Source organism: Neoarius graeffei, chromosome 4 (genome assembly GCF_027579695.1).
Source record: "Neoarius graeffei isolate fNeoGra1 chromosome 4, fNeoGra1.pri, whole genome shotgun sequence".
NCBI classification, from domain to species: domain Eukaryota; kingdom Metazoa; phylum Chordata; class Actinopteri; order Siluriformes; family Ariidae; genus Neoarius; species Neoarius graeffei.
Genome location: NC_083572.1, coordinates 4,831,811 through 4,852,848, shown reverse-complemented (window position 1 = coordinate 4,852,848; position 21,038 = coordinate 4,831,811). Strand labels below are relative to the sequence as shown.

The 21,038-nt window shown below is 39.5% G+C and overlaps 1 protein-coding gene across 4 annotated transcripts in view; it reads right to left on the bottom strand.

Moving 5' to 3' along the window:
- Positions 1–8,413: 8,413 nt before the first annotated feature.
- The window catches only part of gpd2 (glycerol-3-phosphate dehydrogenase 2 (mitochondrial)), a 54,007-nt gene continuing 41,382 nt past the window's right edge, over positions 8,414–21,038 (bottom strand). Inside the window, exons 12-18 of one of the 4 annotated variants that reach the window (XM_060918660.1) lie at positions 20,728–20,859; positions 19,137–19,295; positions 15,603–15,715; positions 15,426–15,504; positions 12,900–12,998; positions 10,426–10,582; positions 8,414–8,649 (exon numbers count right to left, since the gene is read on the bottom strand). In XM_060918660.1, the coding sequence (XP_060774643.1) occupies positions 10,457–10,582; positions 12,900–12,998; positions 15,426–15,504; positions 15,603–15,715; positions 19,137–19,295; positions 20,728–20,859 (708 nt within the window). In that variant the 3' untranslated portion in view covers positions 8,414–8,649; positions 10,426–10,456. Of the gene's footprint in view, positions 10,583–12,899; positions 12,999–15,425; positions 15,505–15,602; positions 15,716–19,136; positions 19,296–20,727; positions 20,860–21,038 lie in introns of those variants that run through there. The other 3 variants (XM_060918659.1, XM_060918661.1, XM_060918662.1) reach the window with 3 other exon arrangements.

The following is a 21,038-nucleotide window of genomic DNA, read 5'->3' as shown; positions in this document are numbered from 1 at the left end:
GGTAGGAAAGGTTTTTTTTTTTTTCCTTAATTTTTTTTTATTTTGTTCGAAAAAATTAACACAAGTAAACATCTTACAAAATAGTATTTTGGCACAGAATCCTTTATACCACACATCATAAAATAAGTATTTTAAATCTTTAAATGAATAAAAAAAATATCGCGAGAGTTCGAGTTATGATCTATGGAAGCGATATTTCATGATATTTTCATGTAATAACGTGAAAACACCTTATCAAGAAATAACGTGAAAATAACGTCCTTGGCTAGGCTACTTCCATTAAAAGCAGACGGCCTAGCCAAGCCTACTGTAGAACTTGGGTTGAGCAAAAAACATGGCTGAATCCTGAATGACTCCTATTTGTATAAATAGGGGACTACATAGGCAGCAAAATGTAGTGTTTTTCCCTGCCATGGAAGTGCACTTGTATACTGAAAAGGAAGCAATTTGCATTACAACCTTGAATGAGGATTCAAAATGGCGGCTCGGCTCAGTTTATGGAGGAGGGCTGATAGAAGTGGCGAAACATTTTACTTTTTATCGTTTCTTTCACAACTTGAATGCGTTGAAACAAAAAATTATGACAAACTAACGCCGCTTACACTAAAATATCGAGGGAAATTTGTAATAAAAACTTTACAGTCGGCAATTTCGACGCGGAAATTCTCGATCGGTCGGGTTACCGGAAACACACTTTTTTTTTTTTTTTTTTTTTTTTTTTTTTAAATTTGGCCTAATCTTCTTCTGCCCCGGACAGTCTTTGGCTTTCTTCCGCTTCGTGCCGCGGGATGACATCTTTAAATGCCCAAGTGTCAACAAAAACAACTCGCGAACTACTTCTGTCAAAAGCTCCTGCGCCGGTGGGTGAAAGGTCATTCAGTCTCGAGAAATCTCGCGCTACAAGTCAGCTGACCTTGTATGTAACCCATGTCAAATCTCGCGAGAGCAGCCGCGACAAGTAAACAACTAAACAACATGGCGCCTCAGTCTGGAAAACGCCAATTCAGATTGTTTTTGCACCGTCTGGCTGTGTATCTACTATGATTGGAATATTTTTGGAGCAATTATAACGTATTTGATGATCAGACACATTGTCACGTAGTGTTGCTGGGATGTTTTCACGGAGTCGGTAAGGGGGCGCACGCCGAGAGTAAGAGGGCGTAGCGCCCCTGTTCCCCCGTTTAGACGAAAGCCTGACAGTAATATCATGGTCAGCAAACCATTTGGTAGTAGTTTTGGCACTGTGGGTAGGTGCTAAGTCCTGCTGGAAAAGGAAATCAGCATCTCCAAAAAGCTCATCAGCAGACGGAAGCATGAAGTGCTCTAAAATCTCCTGGTAGATGGCTGTGTTGACTTTGGACTTGATAAAATACAGTGGACCAACACCAGCAGATGACATGGCACCCCAAATCATCACAGACTGTGGAAACTTCACACTGGGCTTCAAACACCTTGGATTCTGTGCCTCTCCACTCTTCCTCCAGACTCTAGAACCGTGATTTCCAAATTAAATGCAAAATGTACTTTCATCTGAAAAGAGGACTTTGGACCACTGAGCGACAGTCCATTTCTTTCTCTCCTTAGCCCAGATAAGACACTTCTGACATTGTCTCTGGCTCAGGAGTAGCTTGATATTAGGAATGCGAAAGTTGTAGCCCCTTTCTTGAAGATGTCTGTTCGTGATGGGTCTTGATACACTGACACCAGCCTCAGTCCACTCCTTGTGAAGCTCTCCCAAGTTCTTGAATCAACTTTTCTTGACAATCCTCTCAAGACTGCGGCCATCCCTGTTGCTTGTGCACCTTTTCCAGCCACCCTTTTCAGCAATGACCTTTTGTGGCTTCCCCTCCTTGTGGAGGGCATCAGTGATCATCTTCTGGACAACAGTCAAGTCAGCAGTCTTCCCCATGATTGTGGTTGTGTGTACTAAACTAGACCGAGAGATACACTGTGTTCATACTGTTTTACTCAAACTCGAAATGAAATATTCTAATATTTTGAGATGGTTTTTTTTTAATGTTTTTGTACTGTATGCCATACTGATTAAAATTAAAATAGAAAAATGCTTGAAACATTTTAGTTTATGTGTAATGAGTCTATAATATATAACATTTTCACTTTCTTAAATAACTGATGGAAAATATTGAACTTTTTCACAATATTCTAATTTTTTGAGATGCACTAGTGTGTATATATATATATATATATATATATATATATATATATATATATATACGTACTATGTACAGTTGTGGTCAGAAGTTTACATACAGTGACATGAATGTCATCTTGGATATGAATGTCATGTCAATATTTGGGCTTTCAGTAATTTCTTTGAACTGTTCTTTTTCTGTGGCAGAATGATTGTACAGTATACAGCTTTAATTAAAAATAAAAACACTAGAATTTGGTGCACAAGTTTTAATTTTCTTTGGGTTTTCTGAAATCAACAGAGTCAAAACTATACATACAGGGTCAAAAATGTACAACCCCGATTCCAAAAAAGTTGGGACAAAGTACAAATTGTAAATAAAAACGGAATGCAATCATTTACAAATCTCAAAAACTGATATTGTATTCACAATAGAACATAGACAACATATCAAATGTCGAAAGTGAGACATTTTGAAATTTCATGCCAAATATTGGCTCGTTGAAATTTCATGACAGCAACACATCTCAAAAAAGTTGGGACAGGGGCAATAAGAGGCTGGAAAAGTTAAAGGTACAAAAAAGGAACAGCTGGAGGACCAAATTGCAACTCATTAGGTCAATTGGCAATAGGTCATTAACATGACTGGGTATAAAAAGAGCATCTTGGAGTGGCAGCGGCTCTCAGAAGTAAAGATGGGAAGAGGATCACCAATCCCCCTAATTCTGCGCCGAAAAATAGTGGAGCAATATCAGAAAGGAGTTCAACAGTGTAAAATTGCAAAGAGTTTGAACATATCATCATCTACAGTGCATAATATCATCAAAAGGTTCAGAGAATCTGGAAGGATCTCTGTGCATAAGGGTCAAGGCCGGAAAACCATACTGGGTGCCCGTGATCTTCGGGCCCTTAGACGGCACTGCATCACATACAGGCATGCTTCTGTATTGGAAATCACAAAATGGGCTCAGGAATATTTCCAGAGAACATTATCTGTGAACACAATTCACCGTGCCATCCGCCGTTGCCAGCTAAAACTCTATAGTTCAAAGAAGAAGCCGTATCTAAACACGATCCAGAAGCGCAGACGTCTTCTCTGGGCCAAGGCTCATTTAAAATGGACTGTGGCAAAGTGGAAAACTATTCTGTGGTCAGACGAATCAAAATTTGAAGTTCTTTATGGAAATCAGGGACGCCATGTCATTCGGACTAAAGAGGAGAAGGATGACCCAAGTTGTTATCAGCGCTCAGTTCAGAAGCCTGCATCTCTGATGGTATGGGGTTGCATTAGTGCGTGTGGCATGGGCAGCTTACACATCTGGAAAGACACCATCAATGCTGAAAGGTATATCCAGGTTCTAGAGCAACATATGCTCCCATCCAGACGACGTCTCTTTCAGGGAAGACCTTGCATTTTCCAACATGACAATGCCAAACCACATACTGCATCAATTACAGCATCATGGCTGCGTAGAAGAAGGGTCCGGGTACTGAACTGGCCAGCCTGCAGTCCAGATCTTTCACCCATAGAAAATATTTGGTGCATCATAAAACGGAAGATACGACAAAAAGGACCTAAGACAGTTGAGCAACTAGAATCCTACATTAAACAAGAATGGGTTAACATTCCTATCCCTAAACTTGAGCAACTTGTCTCCTCAGTCCCCAGACGTTTACAGACTGTTGTAAAGAGAAAAGGGGATGTCTCACAATGGGAAACATGGCCTTGTCCCAACTTTTTTGAGATGTGTTGTTGTCATGAAATTTAAAATCACCTGATTTTTCTCTTTAAATGATACATTTTCTCAGTTTAAACATTTGATATGTCATCTATGTTCTATTCTGAATAAAATATGGAATTTTGAAACTTCCACATCATTGCATTCCCTTTTTATTTACAATTTGTACTTTGTCCCAACTTTTTTGGAATCAGGGTTGTACATACGCTCACTTAGATTATTAATTCAGAGGTGCTGAAACTTCTAAAATGTCTCTTATCTTGCCAAGGCCGAGGTCTCTTAACTTCCTGTTAGTGATCATGACTGACTCCAGCTGGTAGCTTCTTAGACTGGTACCAAAATTCAAAAAAGTGCTTATTTAAGGAGTTAAAGGCATTTTTGAGACAAAGTCGGCAAACAGTCTTATTTTGTCAATTTGGGTGTGCCGAATTCAAATCTGCAATATGCCGAGCTCTATCTGACCTCTGTTGACCTCTAAAGGTCATTGAACTTTGGGCCTGTAAACGTCTCAGCTGAACCCAGTTTCTCAGCTTTCTAAGGAATGAAATGTACTAAAATGATTAATGAAGTTAGCAAATGGCCTTGTTGGTTAAATGTTTGGGTGCTGAATTCATTTTTCATTTGTAAAACAACATATGACCTCTGATAACCTCAAGGTCATTAAACTTGGCCTATAGGCCTATGCATTTAACGGCATTTTTAAACTGACTTTACTCCCCCAAAAAGAATATGAACAGACAAAAAACAAATAGAAAGGAACAAATACAACATTAAATGCCAGTCCATGTACATGTGACTTACTTTTCACAATGTTTTGTTTTAAACGGGGTAAAGCCTTTACAAAAAACAAACAACAAAGAAAAAAACTCTCATATATACTAACCCTGATTAACCTGTATCCCCTGTACGCCCCCACATTTTGTATGCTGCTGAATCTGTCCTTTTTTCAGTAGCTTTGTATAAACAATAACCGCTAAATGTAATGCAATGTTATGTAAGGTGATCGCCGAGGCATTCTCATTGTGAAAAGTAAGTCACATGTACATGGACTGGCATTTAATGTTGTATTTGTTCCTTTCTATTTGTTTTTTGTCTGTTCATATTCTTTTTGGGGGAGTAAAGTCAGTTTAAAAATGCCGTTAAATGCATAGGCCTATAGGCCAAGTTTAATGACCTTGAGGTTATCAGAGGTCATATGTCGTTTTACAAATGAAAAATGAATTCAGCACCCAAACATTTCACAAACGAGGCCATTTGCTAACTTCATTAATCATTTTAGTACATTTCATTCCTTAGAAAGCTGAGAAACTGGGTTCAGCTGAGACGTTTACAGGCCCAAAGTTCAATGACCTTTAGAGGTCAACAGAGGTCAGATAGAGCTCGGCATATTGCAGATTTGAATTCGGCACACCCGAATTGACAAAATAAGACTGTTTGCCGACTTTGTCTCAAAAATGCCTTTGGGTGTCACAATTCTGGATTTTGGTACCAGTCTATCTCTGTGCCTTCATAAAAAGGCTTTGTTTACAGCACTCATTGGATCGACCAACACACAACACAATGGGAAAGTCCAAGGACCACAACTGTATATATAAACTGATCTAGGAATGCATTCATTATGAATTATACACCTCGTTATAATTATTGATCATGAAACATTTATAGCACTGTTAGTAATCCAGTTATATAAATAAATTAACAGAAAGCAGTGTTCGTAAGTGTTTATATCACCATATACAGTATCATAAATAAATTCTGCCCTGGTTTATGAGTGCGTTGTGTTCAGTCGTAGACTTTCAAAAAGTCGAAAGGAACAAAAAGGAGTTATGACGCATTGTACAAAGGCTCTTGTTATGAACACAACTTATTCACAATGCGTTTTCATGAATAAATTACACCTTATGAATGCTTTATAACATGATATGAATACACACACCGGCCACTTTAATAGGAACTTCTTGTTGTTGTTGATTCTAAGATCGCTGTTCTTGGCTGCAGGAGTGGAACCCAATGTGTTCTTCTGTTTGCTGTTGCATGCTGAGATGCTTTTCTGCTCACCACGGTTGTAAAGAGTGATTATACGAGTTACTATATCCTTCCTGGCAGCTTAAACCAAAGACGTTTCCACCCACAGAACTGTCGTTCACTCATTTGATGTTTTTTGTTTTTCGCACCATTCTGTGTAAACTTCTCGAGACTGCTTATTGTGTGTGAAAACCCCAGGAAGATCAACAGTTTTTGAAATACTCAAACCAACACCCATGCCACACTGAAAGAAAGTCACACTTCACTGTGAGATCACAATTTTTCCCATTCTGATGTTTGAACATTGTGAACATGTACTGAAGCTCTTGATTTGTATCTGCGTGATTTGATGCATCATGCTGCTGTCGAGGGATCGGCTGATTAGAGAACTGCAGAAAACAAAACAGAAGGTGGATGGGTGTTTCTAGTGGCCGGTGAGTGTAACTGAGTGTTTAAAAAAAAAAGCTTTCATGCCCTGTAATTTGTCTGATCTTCGATATGATTAAAAATGCTCCGTTGCACCAAAGACGCATCTTCTGTTTGGGATCAGTTTATAACCTTCTTCTTGAATCTTCAGGGAGGAAATGGAGACGTAGCAGGAAGTTACAAAACCAGCACGGTTCCAGCTGGATGTTTTGGAAGTGTTATGAGTCAGATAGATTCGCTCCTTGATTATTAACAACACAGAAAATGAGAGACAAGTGGAAAAACCCCCAACATAAAGTAGTTTGGACTCCAAAACATGATGACTTCAGATTCTACACATCTCCAAGTGATGTGATGATGATGGTGGAGGAGAACGCTGTCGCTCTCTCATCAGTGTTGGACTGGACTGACATCTGGAGACTGTGTGAAAACCGTAGCATACGGAAGATTTACATCATCTTCATCTTCATCAAGCTGTTCACGGAATCCCTGGGGCTTGTCAGTGGGGGCGGAGTCATCCTAAAAGAAGCCACGCCTATCAGGATCGAATTGTCACCGTCGTCATTGGATAAAGGAGAATCAGAAGAGCTGCAGCATGTTCGTTTACTGTTATTCTTTCAAAAAGCGAGGACCAGCGCTTAACGGACACCACGGTGCTGCTGAATTCCGCGTTCTGATTAGTCAGACGGTGATTAATTTTCCATAACAGCAGCAAGTCTATAATCACAGGTTATATTAACGTACTTGTCTGAACCTGTTATTGGTTATTGTGTCAATGGTAACAACGTACACAGGCTTTCATGAGGAATACGCCATATGCATGAAGAGACACTGATGGAGCGAAGGAGTCTCCAGTTTCAGCGCTTTGTAACTTACGCCATCACGTGTTGTCGGTCATCGTCCACATTTCACAAAAATCGCTGCTTCTCTCTCAATTCTTCACCGATTTTTTGGCAGGAAGGTAGATCTGCCTGGGGCGCATAATTTCAATTAATATATAATTGAAGATATGAATTAATTAATCAATCCCTAACGAGCAGTTTCCACACGAAAATCACTTCTTCTGCCTCAATTCTTCACTGATTTTGATTCTTCCTGGCAGGAAGGTAGGGGTACCTAGGGTGCATAGAACTTCTACCCAGATTTACTTCATTACAATTATTAATGAAGTTATGGACTAATTAAGCCTTAATGAGCAGTTCAACAAAAATCGGTCAATTCCTCGCCGTGTTGGATTCTTTCTGGTGAATAGGTCGGTATTCCTAGGGTGGATATCGCTTCTATATATAGCTTGCAACATTTATTGCGCAAGGTGGCCCAGTTTAGATCTTTCCTTCTGGACTAGACGGGGCCGGAGTGAGCTACGCCGTCACTGACCGTCTCGTTCTGACATGGTTTCCTGTTCACATGACAAGCTGTTTTTTGTTTATAGCCTGCTTATGGATAAAATGGAAAATAATCAACTTCGAGATGGTGAGATATCGAGTATTGAGTAAGACGCAGGATCACTTGTTACTCTAAAACAGCCGAAGTAGGTATTCAGCTCTGATTTCCTGACCTCCACTCTTTCTAGTTCTGGCCTGTCTGGCCACAGATCCTGCGAAGGCTCATACCGAGGTTATTATGGTTATTATAATCAAGCAATCATGCCGGATTGACACGGCTAGTCTTGCAGCAGCTCAGACGAGGCCGAGGATTAGCGGCAGCTCCGCGGCTGTGCTGGTGGTTTAATTGCATTGTCCTAGGCGCTGATCGCACCGCCACGGCCTTCCTCATCCCTCGGCGTGGAGCCGGCCGTCTGAGGGATTATTGGACAGGCAGATAAAGAAAGGGACACCTCAGTGCTGACGGGCCGAGTATGTGTGATTCTCATCAATCAGCAAAATGAGGGTGTAATAGATTTAGACGGTGGATTTGAAGTCAATTAGATTAGAAAAGTGAAGAACTGTATATGAGAGAAAGAGAGAGAGAGACATACCTGCTTCATCTGTATTGGAAAATGACATCAACGTCGTTGAACACAAATGAACGAAAGAAGACCCCAAACCCCCAAATGATGCAACCAGATATGTTTCATTGTCTTTCATTGTGTTTAATTCCATAATTGCATTTCTCAGGTGTTGCAGAGTCATTTACTGTACAGTTTTTATTTATTTATTTATTTATTTTTTCCTGAAACGCATCTCTCTCAGTCAGGAACGGAGTGAAATTTCATCCAGACACAACATATGACAAACAAATCGGTCATTTAACCCCTATTGGATCAGACGCTGACACTGGAACAGCTGTCGCACCGTGTCCAGAGATCTGGGTACAATAAAAAAAAAAGTGGCCTTTCTCAGGATTTACTGTCTGAATAATAATAATAATAATAATAATAATAATAATAATAGGTATAATTATTACACAAATAAATTAAAATAGTAAAATATACGATTGTGTAATCATTTCCAGTGTTCTCTTGATAGAAAACAAGGCACATTAAATGTATTCTTTATAAATGCGTAATAAAGCTAGCACTTGCTAAAGACTGCAGTAGTACACTATGTATCCTGTTAAACATCTATAATAATAATAATAATAATAATAATAATAATTCGATTAAAATTATATTAAGCCTCACAAGCAGGAACAAGTCGTACAAACAAATCGATTTACGACTGACTGGATTTTTGATTGAATAAAACTGGATCAAAAACATTGTGCGTATTCAGGAGGAAAAAAAACAAACAAACAAAACATTAATTCAATACCAAAAAAAAAAATCACAAGCGAACACTACAGGCTAGCACTATTACAACGGGACTGTGCTAGTTAGCGATTACGGGGTCCAAGCAGCCCAAGTGATGGAGCATCGTTTTGCTTTCGTTTGGTCCCAAATTTCGATTATTCCCTTAGAATCAGTGACATATCATATAAACAGATAACTGAAATGGCAGGAGTGCTGGAAAATCAGTATCAGTAGATGTGTAAAATCGTGCAGCAAGTGTAAACATGAACAGGAAGAGGAGAAGACGTGCAGGAAAAGTGCATCACAGTAGCTCGGCCCGCAGCATCTCGCACACGTTTACGCCAGTCATTTAGGAGTCTTTGGACAAGACACTCAGTCCAAATGGCACAGCTAGAAACATGATAATAAAGGTGCTGGGACACTCGTCACGCACCGGACATGCTAACCAGCAACAGGAACAAAATACAACAGTATCTACAGTATCACACGCAGTGTTCTACACGCTGATACAATCAACCTTCGCTCAAAATTTACCCAAGGTTGCCAGAACGCTGAAAATCCTACCGAAATTTAAGTGTTTAATGAGTCCAAGCGCCAATGTGGAAGTTATAACTTGTTATTTGGTTCGATAAATATTCAACCGACAGACGTTATAATATCATAAGGAATGGAGATGCTTGTTTCTCATGAGAATGTAAATGTAATGTGCATTATAGCTAATTATAGCACCACAACATTGACTGGGTGTGGTTTTAACCCCGCCTACCAAGTTTGGTGCCAAGAGAGAGCAGGTTACTTCTTGTATTGCATCACTGATCAGTGTTTTTAACTTTGCTTTTGTGTTACTGCTGAATAGTTAAGAATATTAAAATCGTATATAACTGTATATAAATTCAACAGTGATTACGGGGTCCAAGCACTAAGTGCCCGACTTGGTCAACTTAGAAGTTGCAACCGTTTGCTTGGTTTCATTGTGTGTCGATACGGACTCTCTTCTTGTTTGGCGCCGTTATTAAGTTATTGGTCAGTGGTTATGACTAGGCGTTAATCACACCTACGCTAACGAAGAAGCTGTTAGTTGTGTATTTAATCTTGAAAATCTCATTTTCTGATTGGTTAAATAGTGTCAGGTGATAATGATGATGATGATGATGATGATGCGTTTTTGGCACACTCTCAAGCAAATATTGTCTTAATTCGTTCCCTCGGTGTGTAAAAGAACACTTTCAGACATTCGTATGAAAGTGTTCCTGCTAAACTCTGCTAAACGCAAGACAACCTGAAAGTTCCAAATAATAAAAGAACTCAGGAGGTCTTTCTTTTTTAAAAAATCTCTGCCTTTCAGTGGACACCTGGTTAGATCTGTGGTTCTCGCTGAAGTTCTCACACTCCTCCACCGCTGCGGTCCACCGACACGGGTCCTCTCGAGTCCAACCCTTCCTCCGCTGTCTTCATCAGGATGGCCAATCGGCTGTCTGAGATCTGCCCCCTCTGGACGGCACTCATGAGCTAAACCAATTAGGAAAGCGGATCTAATGAGATGCATCGCTAGTAAAAGCGTCTAGGTCATGTGACATAATATTACCTCACACGCGCACACACTTCACCAGTGGCCTCTCATTCAGTCTAAAAAAGATAAACTGTGAGCTATTGCTCACTTACGTATCCCCCGCTCTCGCTTATATCAGAACGCAAGCGATCGAAGGAATAGGACACTTATTATGAACGTTGACTTCAACAAATAATTAACCCAGGGATTTCAAACAGCATCTTGGTAAACTGTCATTCTGAAATAGTGTCAAAATTCACCCTATATGTTTTGTAAATACATTCAGTCGGTAAACAGGAAGTCGATGTGCGACGGACCTGAAAACGGTACACATGGTATAGAACCCCAAGCTGAAGCTCGGTACCAAATATCAAGCAGTTGTGATTTGTAGTTGCTGAGAAAAATGTTACGAAAAATTTGTAAATCCATGTTATATGTTTCGTAAATACATTAAGTCTGTAACCAGGAAGTTGATGTACAACAGACCTGAAAACGGTACACATGGTATAGAACCCCAAGCTGAAGCTCGGTACCAAATATCAAGCAGTTGTGATTTGTAGTTGCTGAGAAAAAAGTGTTACGAAAAATTTGTAAATCCACACGATACATATGTTTCGTAAATACATTTAGTCTGTAAACAGGAAGTCGATGTGTGACAGATCTGAAAACGGTTTACACGATATAGAACCCCAAGCTGAACTTTGGTACCAAATATCAAGGAATTGTGATTCGTAGTTGCTGAGAAAAGTGTTATGAAAATTTTGTAAATCCATGTTATATGTTTTGTAAATACATTCATTCGGTAAACAGGAAGTTGACGTGCGACAGACCTGAAAACGGTACACATGGTATAGAACCCCAAGCTGAAGCTCGGTACCAAATATCAAACAGTTGTGATTTGTAGTTGCTGAGAAAAGTGTTATGAAAATTTTGTAAATCCATGCTATACGTATGCTTCATAAATACATTTAGTCTGTAAACAGGAAGTCGATGTGCGACAGACCTGAAAACGGTTTACACGATATAGAACCCCAAGCTGAACTTTGGTACCAAATATCAAGGAATTGCGATTCGTAGTTGCTGAGAAAAGTGTTACGAAAATTTTGTAAATCCATGTTATATGTTTTGTAAATACATTCATTCGGTAAACAGGAAGTTGACGTGTGACAGACCTGAAAACGGTACACATGGTATAGAACCCCAAGCTGAAGCTCGGTACCAAATATCAAGCAGTTGTGATTTGTAGTTGCTGAGAAAAGTGTTATGAAAATTTTGTAAATCCATGCTATACGTATGCTTCATAAATACATTTAGTCTGTAAACAGGAAGTCGATGTGCGACAGACCTGAAAACGGTTTACATGATATAGAACCCCAAGCTGAACTTTGGTACCAAATATCAAGGAATTGTGATTCATAGTTGCTGAGAAAAGTGTTATGAAAAATTTGTAAATCCACACGATACGTATGTTTCGTAAATACATTCAGTCTGTAACCAGGAAGTCGATGTGCGACGGACCTAAAAACAGTTTACACGGTATAGAACCCTAAGCTGAAGCTCGGTACCAAATATCAAGCAGTTGTGATTTGTAGTTGCTGAGAAAAGTGTTACGAAAAATTTGTAAATCCACACAATATGTATGTTTCGTAAATACATTTAGTCTGTAAACAGGAAGTTGATGTGCAACAGACCTGAAAACGCTTTACATGGTATAGAACCCCAAGCTGAAGCTCGGTACCAAGTATCAAGTGGCTATGATTTGTGGTTGCTGAGAAAAAGGGTGTTTCGGACAGACAGAGGTACGGAGATACGAATGGACGGACAGAGGTAAACCAGTGTACCCCCCTCCTTCGGAGCGGGGCTATAATTAAAACAGACAGAGATCGTCCAACTTTAACACCTGTCCTCTCGTTCCTATCAATTATAGCCGTAATCTAATCCCTGCTCGGTTACAAGCAGACAAAAAGCCACACGTCTCGTGCTAATTTACCGCACGCTCGTTATTCTAACTGCCACGAGGACATTTCAGAGCTTTTAATTACTCCTGGCCTGTCAGGACTGAGGTGAGGACACGCTGTACGCGGTAGTGACGTGGCCACACCTTGGTCTCCCTCAGCAGGGGTTTCTATCAAGCGTCGCTTCTTAAACTCGAATAAAGGTGGAACAAAAGACAGTTAATGAGGTGCTTTGGAAGATCTATGAGCTATAAATACACAAGCTGTAACGTAATCGTTAACCGTGTTGATGTAAAGCCGACTCCAGGCTCGCTCTCTGTACCTGCAGAAACTCGTCCAGCTCCACCTGCCCATTTTTGTTCAGATCCACCTCGTTGAGGATCTCGTGGAGGGCGTTCTCATCAATCTGAATGCTCAGTTTCTGACAAAAGAAAAAAGCAAAAGCAGGAAAGAAATTATGAATTTGTGATTTAAAAAAAGAAAACCATCAGTAACTTCCATACATCCGCAAGATGCAAAATATAATCGCAAATTAATTTGCATAAACACTTTATTTATCTGCTTCTATGACAACTCGAATCACATGGATACATCAGAGCACATACATGACTGGAACTGTTTCTATAGTAACAGTAGAAGCATCACAATAATCTACGACTAAACACAAATCAATTAAAAGCAAGTCCAACTCGATGCCAATCTCCACTACGACATATGACCTTGCTGTGACCTTGACGCTCTTTGGATCGATTTCCAAACCGAATCAGATCACCTAGTGGTTAAGATGATCATTCACTCCTTATAAAGCCCTTCTTAAACATGATATCGAAAACACTGACACTGGAGACTCCTTCCGTAAAAGTTCCATAAACATCTCCTTCCAGAAAACTTCTCCATATCAAATCCAGTTTGATGCTGTGGCTGAGCGACCGCGTTAGAACGAGCGTGATCCAGTGATCTGCAGCTGCATTACTGTCAGAGCTGCTGTTCGAGAAAATGAATCAGTCAATCACAAATCTGACCAATCACAATCCAGAATTCAGCAGCGCGGTGCGATAAAAGTGATTATTATTATCCATACGGGCCACTTTTTCCATGGAATAAAAACGTGTTCTATCCCCTTCTAGCGGGTTTCATTCATTTGGTTTGATAGCATGCAGTATTGTTAGCATATCGCTTATCCTACATGTATTACGTCACTCTACCCAATGGAGAATGAACGTTGAATATGGTTTACGATACTGCATGGTTGTCAAGATAACATGACGTCATCACACGTCAGAGACGTAAAACTTCCGCGCTAGCGAGCGACTGGGACAATTTGTAAACAAACATGGCCGCCAGATTTGCTTCGTTAAAAAATACGGAAGATTTTGTGAGAATTTTGAAAGAGAAAGATGTGTTGAACACCCAATGTGTATGTATAATAATAATAATAATAATAATAATAATAATATTGTCTGGCTTTTTTCGTGGTCTATCAGATATATTCCATTCAGCTACTCGTCTTCAACTCGTTCAGTATCATGCTAGCTGAATGGAATATACAGTATCTGATATACCACGAAAAAAAGCCAGACAATATTTAACAGTTATTCCACAAAATCGAGTCGTACATGAGCTGATAGTCGGCTATAAGCCATGTACGACCAGATTGAGTGGAATAACTGTTTTATTCTATCCACATTCACTGAATTTTGAGAAACAGAGCATTTTAATTTTTATGCAAATTCGATCCATAAAAACTTTATACAAAACGTCTGACAAAATCATTTCCACTTGGAATGTAAACAAACCGGCGAAATGACAGGAGCAATTTGTGAAAAATACAAGATAATAATAATAATAATTCTTGGAAAATAAAAAAAAGATACGTTCTTACTATCAAATATTTTCGTTCCATATTTTGTTGCTGTTTTTTTTTTGTGATTTTGTTTTCGAGTCGAGTTTTTATTTCATCCTCGGTTGGTTCAGCAACATGCTCCGCCATTTTGTTTTTCTCTACTCACGGTATACGAGCTGATATCCGAGTATCTGATTAGAGTAGCCAATCAGAGCATGCGATTGCTCATATCCAGTGAATGTGGACAGAGTAATGTATATCTGTATATGATACACTGTGTGTATATATATCTTATATCTGTAAATGATACACTCAGATGCGCAGCTTGTGAACAGGCAAGGCAGGCAACTGCTTGGGGCCCCCTGGCCCAGGGGCCCCCGAGAGTCGGGGCCCGAGGGCTTATTTATTTTGTTTTTTATTGTTCTTTACCATTGTATTTTCACATTTGGAATTTAAAAAACTTTGGTTTCATACATTTTTTGTTGGTGTCAGATTATTTATAACATGTTGGTGATGAGGGCGGCACGGTGGTGTAGTGGTTAGCGCTGTCGCCTCACAGCAAGAAGGTCCGGGTTCGAGCCCCGTGGCCGACGAGGGCCTTTCTGTGCAGAGTTTGCATGTTCTCCCCGTGTCCGCGTGGGTTTCCTCCGGGTGCTCCGGTTTCCCCCACAGTCCAAAGACATGCAGGTTAGGTTAACTGGTGACTCTAAATTGAGCGTAGGTGTGAATGTGAGTGTGAATGGTTGTCTGTGTCTATGTGTCAGCCCTGTGATGACCTGGCGACTTGTCCAGGGTGTACCCCGCCTTTCGCCCATAGTCAGCTGGGATAGGATCCAGCTTGCCTGCGACCCTGTAGAACAGGATAAAGCGGCTACAGATAATGAGATGAGATGAGATATTGGTGATGAACACTGGTCAGAAGGGCCCCCTGGAAATTTTTGCTTGGGGCCACAACAGACTCTAGAATCGCCTCTGGATACACTGTGAGTGTGGTCTTGCCCTCACCTCCAGAACATGCTGCACATCTAAAGTTGTAATGAAGCCTTTGCTCTCTTTGTCAAATTTGTAGAAACGCTTCTTATATCTGTAAATTGTGACAGAGAATTATGGCAGTTAAAAAAACAGATGAACTTACAGATGCACTACAATTCACACACACGCACGCGCACACACACACTGCACCTGGCCACCTGCTCGGGTGTGAGTGAGATCTCAGACGTCTTAGTGAGTTGTTCAGAGCGAGCTTTGTATCCCATCTCCTGGTACAGAAACTGTTTAGCTGCCTCCAGTTGCTCCTAAAACACACACACACACACACACACACACACACACACACACACACACACACACACACACACACACACACTATATTTACACAGTACTGTTCAAAAGTCTTAGCCTCCTAAAAGTTTTTTTCATACAAACTTTGTTATAGATTTCTATTTTATGACTTCTACATTCATTATCGAATCAAAACAGTACAAAAACATTTTAGAGTTCCAAACGTCCAGGCTTTTTTTTCCAGCACAAAATTAAATGTTACAGAAAAAAATGTTTGTAAATGTCTGCGCAGCATATTCCATCCATAAAAGAGCACTTTTCAGATGAAAAAAGAAAACATAATGGAGGCTCCTGGGTTTTGGTGCAAAATTACGAAGCGAGTGTGACAAAGTGTTCAGAAGAACTGCGGCTGGTTCTCTAAGACGCTCAGTAAAACCTACAGATCATTTCCTTATCAAACTGCTCTCACTGGACCTCAGACGACTATTTTATATTATATATATATACAGGGAGTGCAGAATTATTAGGCAAATGAGTATGCTGACCACATTACCCTCTCTATGCATGTTGGCCTACTCCAAGCTGCATAGGCTTGAAAGCCTCCTACCAATTAAGCATACCAGGTGATGTGCATCTCTGTAATGAAAAGGGGTGTGGTCTAATGACATCAACACCCTATATCAGGTGTGCAAAATTATTAGGCAACTTCCTTTCCTTTGGCAAAATGGGTCAGAAGAGGGATTTGACGGACTCAGAAAAGTCAAAAATAGTGACATATATTGCAAAGGGATGGAGCACTCTTAAAATTGCCCAGCTTTTGAAGCGTGACCATCGAACAATCAAGCGCTTCATTCAAAATAGTCAACAGGGTCGCAAGAAGCGCGTTGAAAAAAAAAGGCGCAAACTAACTGCCCGTGAACTGAGGAAAGTCAAGCGTGAAGCTGCCAAGATGCCACTCGCCACCAGTTTTGCCATATTTCAGAGCTGCAACATCACTGGAGTGTCAAAAAGCACAAGGTGTGCAATACTCAGGGACACGGCCAAGGTAACAAAGGCTGAAAAACGACCACCACTGAACAAGACACACAAGATGAAACGTCAAGACTGGGCCAAGAAGTATCACAAGACTGATTTTTCTAAGGTCTTATGGACAGATGAAATGAGAGTGAGTCTTGATGGGCCAGATGGATGGGCTCGTGGCTGGATCAGCAAAGGGCAGAGAGCTCCAGTCCGACTCAGACGCCAGCAAGGTGGAGGTGGGGTACTGGTATGGGCTGGTATCATCAAAGATGAGCTTGTGGGACCTTTTCGGGTTGAGGATGGCGTCAAGCTCAACTCCCAGTCCTATTGTCAGTTTTTGGAAGACACCTTCTTCAAGCAGTGGTACAGGAAGAAGTCAGCATCCTTCAAGAAAAACATGATTTTCATGCAGGACAATGCTCCATCACACGCATCCAAGTACTCCACAGCATGGCTGGCCAGAAAGGGTCTAAAGGAAGAAAGATTAATGACGTGGCCTCCTTGTTCACCTGATCTGAACCCCATAGAAAACCTGTGGTCCCTCATCAAATGTGAGATCTACAAGGAGGGGAAACAGTACACATCTCTGAACAGTGTCTGGGAGGCTGTGGTTGCTGCTGCATGCAATGTTGATCGCAAACAGATCAAAACACTGACCGAATCCATGGATGGCAGGCTTTTGAGTGTCCTTGTAAAGAAAGGCGGCTATATTAGTCACTGATTTGTTTTTTTTTTTTTGAATGCCAGCAATGTATATTAGTGAATGTTGAGTTGTTATATTGGTTTCCCTGGTGAAAATAAATGAGTGAAATGGGTATATGTTTGTTTTTTGTTAAGTTGCCTAATAATTATGCACAGTTATAGTCACCTGCACACACAGATATCCTCCTAAGATAGCTAAAACTAAGAAAGCCCTACTCCAACTTCCAAAAATACTCAGCTTTGATATTTATGAGTCTTTTGGGTTCATCAAGAACATAGTTGTTTTTCAATAATAAAACTAATCCTCAAAAATACAACTTGCCTAATAATTCTGCACTCCCTGTATATATATATATATATATATATATATATATATATATATATATATATATATATATATCACACCGAATATTGACTTTGTTTCATTTATTACTGATTACTGTTTTGTTGAAACATTTCATTATTTTTTAAGCCATTTTTGGTCGACAACATTTCTTTACACGTGCCTCAGACTCTTCCACACTACTGTGTATATCCCAATATATATAGGTCATTTCATGACAGAATAAAGTAAGCTTTTAAAACATTATTAGGAAATCATAACCATATTATGAGTGCTGTGCTACAGGACACACTGCAAGTTATAATGCATTATAACACACACCCCGAGTTGTGCTGTGTTACTCCAGCTACAGGATGAAATAAGATTTATAAACACTTATGAGCATTTATATAGGTTTATAAATTCATATTCAGGTCTATGTCATTCATGGATTATAAGGTATTCTGAGTGCAAGCTATAATGCATTATAACATTCACTTTCAATTTCTGCAGCATTATATCAAGTCATTACAGGACTTTATAACATGCAGGACAGGTTTCTGAACTTGTCCTGAACTACAATTGGTATGGAAGCGTATTAGACACAGCACAGCATGATGTAAAAGCTTATGAGCATTTATGTAGGCTTATATAGGCCTACTTTATGTCATGGGTTATAAAAATAAATCCAACTAAGTGTGAACACGGCACGGTTGTTTCCTTAATGTCGGAGAAGGTATGAGAAACTGTGTGTGTGTGTGTGTGTGTGTGTGTGTGTGTGTGTGTGTGTAGGGTGTGGTGCACCTGTATTGTGTGCCTCAAGAAGGGCCGAGTGTTTAACTCCTGGGAAGCAGTGCAGCAATCTGTGCTATTATTAGGCCTTTTGTTTCGACAGGAAACCTTGGATCTACATGTAACTCTATCACCCCTTCACACACACACACACACACACACACACACACACACACACACACACACACACACACACACGGGCACAGGGATATACCCCCTCAGACACCTACGTAAGACGCAGGTACGGTACCCAGCTGATATTGTGTACAATTCAATTGTGACTATTTTAAGCGGTAAATTAAGTGCTGGTGTTAACAATAGCTCAGCTCTCGAGTGTGTTCATGGAACCGGGCCGAGACCTTTGGCGTGCGCTCCGGAGGGCATTGTGCAGAAAAAAAAAGGAGTGTTTAGAAAACGTTAATAAAAGAACAAGTACTGCAAAGAAAACAAACTCAAGATCTGATGAAGAACACACACACACACACACACACACACCACACACACACTAGTATAAATTGTACTTCGATGATTTGACCTTAAAACACAGATGGATGACGTTGTTGTTGTGGTTTGAATAAACGAGTAAAGGAATGACGTACTTTCTTCTTCTCCTCGCTCCACTTCAGCTCCTTGGCCATGAGCTCCACGATGCGTGGAAGAGCTTCGTCTGCTGCCTGGACGTTCAGAAAACCCAGCCGCGTCCTCCGGGCGATCATGTCGATGGCTGTGCATGCGTACTCTTTAATACCGTATATCACCTACACACACACACACACACCATTTTAGTACTCCTTAATACCATATACACACACACACACACACACACACACACACACACACACACACACACACACACCATTTTAGTACTCCTTAATACCATATATATACATACACACACACAAGTATATATACCCTGTATCAGCACACAGCATGTTTACATTTTTTAACTTTTTGATTATTTATTTTCTCATTTTCCACTTTTCCCACTTTTTCCTCTTTTACTTATTTCTTTATATTTTATTTATTTATTTATTTCTCCTCTTTTCTTAGTTTCTTTTTCCTTTATTCATTTTACTAATTTTTCTATTTTTTACTTTTCCTCACTTACTTTTTTCTTTCTTTAATTTTCTTTTTTCTTATTTTCTTTTTTCCTTCTTTCTTTTTTCCTTCTTTCCTTAATTTTACTTTTTCTTTCTTTCTTTCTTTCTTTCTTTCTTTCTTTCTTTCTTTCTTTCTTTCTAATTTTCCTTTTTCTTTCCTTAATTTTCCTTTTTTCTCTCTTTTCTTTCCTTAATTTTCCTCTTTCTTTCTTTCTTTCTTTCTTTCTTTCTTTCTTTCTTTCTTTCTTTCCTTAATTTTCCTCTTTCTTTCTTTCTTTCTTTCTTTCTTTCTTTCTTTCTTTCCTTAATTTTCCTTTTTTCTTTAATTTTCCTTTTTCTTGTTTTCTTGCTTTCTTTTTCCTTTTTTCTTTCCTTAATTTTCCTTTTTCTTTCTTTCCTTAATTTTCCTTTTTTCTTTCTTTTTTCCTTCTTTATTTCCTTAATCTTCCTTTTTCTTGCTTTCTTTTTTCCTTCTTTCTTTCTTTAATTTTGCTTTTTTCTTTCTTTTTTCCTTCTTTCTTTCCTTAATTTTCCTTTTTCTTTCTTTCCTTAATTTTCCTTTTTTCTTTCTTTATTTCCTTAATCTTCCTTTTTCTTGCTTTCTTTTTTCCTTCTTTCTTTCTTTAATTTTGCTTTTTTCTTTCTTTCTTTTTTCCTTCTTTCTTTCCTTAATTTTACTTTTCCTCACTTTCATTTTTCCATTTTATTCTTTATTTTATTGTTTCTTTTTCTTTCTTTTTTTACCTTTTATTCCTTCCTTTTTTAGCTCTTTACTTCCATGTCTCTTTTCTTTCTCTTTTTCTTTCAGAAATTAAATGTTAAAAAATGTCAAAAGCCAAAATATATATCATTAAAAATGTAACTCATCTAAAAAAAATCCCTAAAAAGGTCAAACCTGCCTACAGTAAATATCGATGTGATTTAGACTCTGATGGTTTTCTGCTCTTTATTGCGAACTTTTTATTTCAATTTATTTAGTTTTTTTTTACCACTAGCACAACTTTTAGTTCTCACTTTATGAGATGACAATTGAGAAAATAATAAAAACGTATCCACACGTACACATGACTCAGAACCTTGGCTCATGTACCTCGCTCTCAATGTAAGGGAATTCCGATACCAGCCGTTTCCCCACGATGGGCCATCTCTTTCCTGTGACCTGCGCCATCTTGGCAACTTCAAACGCCCTCCCTCCGTACGTAGCGGCGAGGTGCTGGGCAACCTGTGAATGGAGACGGAGTGTGTATCAGCAGAGAAAGAGCGAGATGTGAGACATGTCATTCCCACACATCCTCCACAGCGACACACTTCTGCTGGATCCTCTCCTCTGTGTTTGGACACCAAAACGTTTTTTTTTTCTGTCCAGGTGAGTCAGCTGAGTGTGTTACACGTCCGGCGCTT